This window comes from Penaeus monodon, chromosome 25, assembly GCF_015228065.2.
Source record: "Penaeus monodon isolate SGIC_2016 chromosome 25, NSTDA_Pmon_1, whole genome shotgun sequence".
NCBI classification, from domain to species: Eukaryota; Metazoa; Arthropoda; class Malacostraca; order Decapoda; family Penaeidae; genus Penaeus; species Penaeus monodon.
This window is the reverse complement of record NC_051410.1, coordinates 39,517,741-39,518,416: the sequence shown is the minus strand read 5'-3', so window position 1 is coordinate 39,518,416 and position 676 is coordinate 39,517,741. Positions and strand designations below refer to the sequence as shown.

Here is a 676-nt window from a genome sequence, read left to right as displayed (position 1 = left end):
TCTTTGTCACTGCTGATGTGTCTTTGATAAATGATTGTGGGCTTACTGTCATTATCTGCAGAGTATTTTTTGCATGTAATAATGTTTTGTAGTTTCTTTATGAGTATTACTTATATTTTCTCCTTATCCTTGCGGTGTTCATTTCAGGAATTATTAAAGAAAAAAATCAGTTGAATATGAATGTAAGTAAAAAAAGAAGTACAAAAAATAATTTCTAAAGTGTTTTGAAAACATTAAAAGATATTTTCCCCTCAGCAGAATGGCGCAGGTACCATTGCGCATGGCTCAGCCTGGTCTGGTGCCCCCCCATCAACAACGTCCTCCCATGATGGTCTCCATGACACAACCACCACCTGTCTCCATGCAAGGTATTGTTACTTTTTGGTTCGAAGATGTAAACGTTTTGAAAATATTGTTGATTGTGTGATCTGTAATTGTCTTCGAATTCCAAAGGGTTTTACTAAGAGGTATATTTTCAGGAAATTGAAAATAAGAGATATTTGTTGGGTTGGTTGCGTAATGAAGCTTTAACTTGAGAATGTAGTGGTTATATAATTTCACATAATTTCCATACTGCCAGCAGGTCTGGTGAGCATGGCGCCCATGATGGCCCCAGCGGGTGGGATGGCGGTTATGACGCAGGCCATGAGCCACCCAGATTCTGGTGTTGGTCCTG

At 39.1% G+C, this 676-nt stretch overlaps 1 protein-coding gene across 1 annotated transcript in view; it reads left to right on the top strand.

The window, feature by feature from the left end:
• LOC119589401 (early nodulin-75-like) overlaps positions 1–676 on the top strand; it is a gene marked incomplete at its 3' end in the record, with an annotated part of 6,173 nt that overhangs the window by 4,690 nt on the left and 807 nt on the right. Inside the window, 2 exon segments of the mRNA XM_037938015.1 lie at positions 259–368; positions 581–676. Coding sequence (XP_037793943.1) covers positions 260–368; positions 581–676 — 205 coding nt within the window.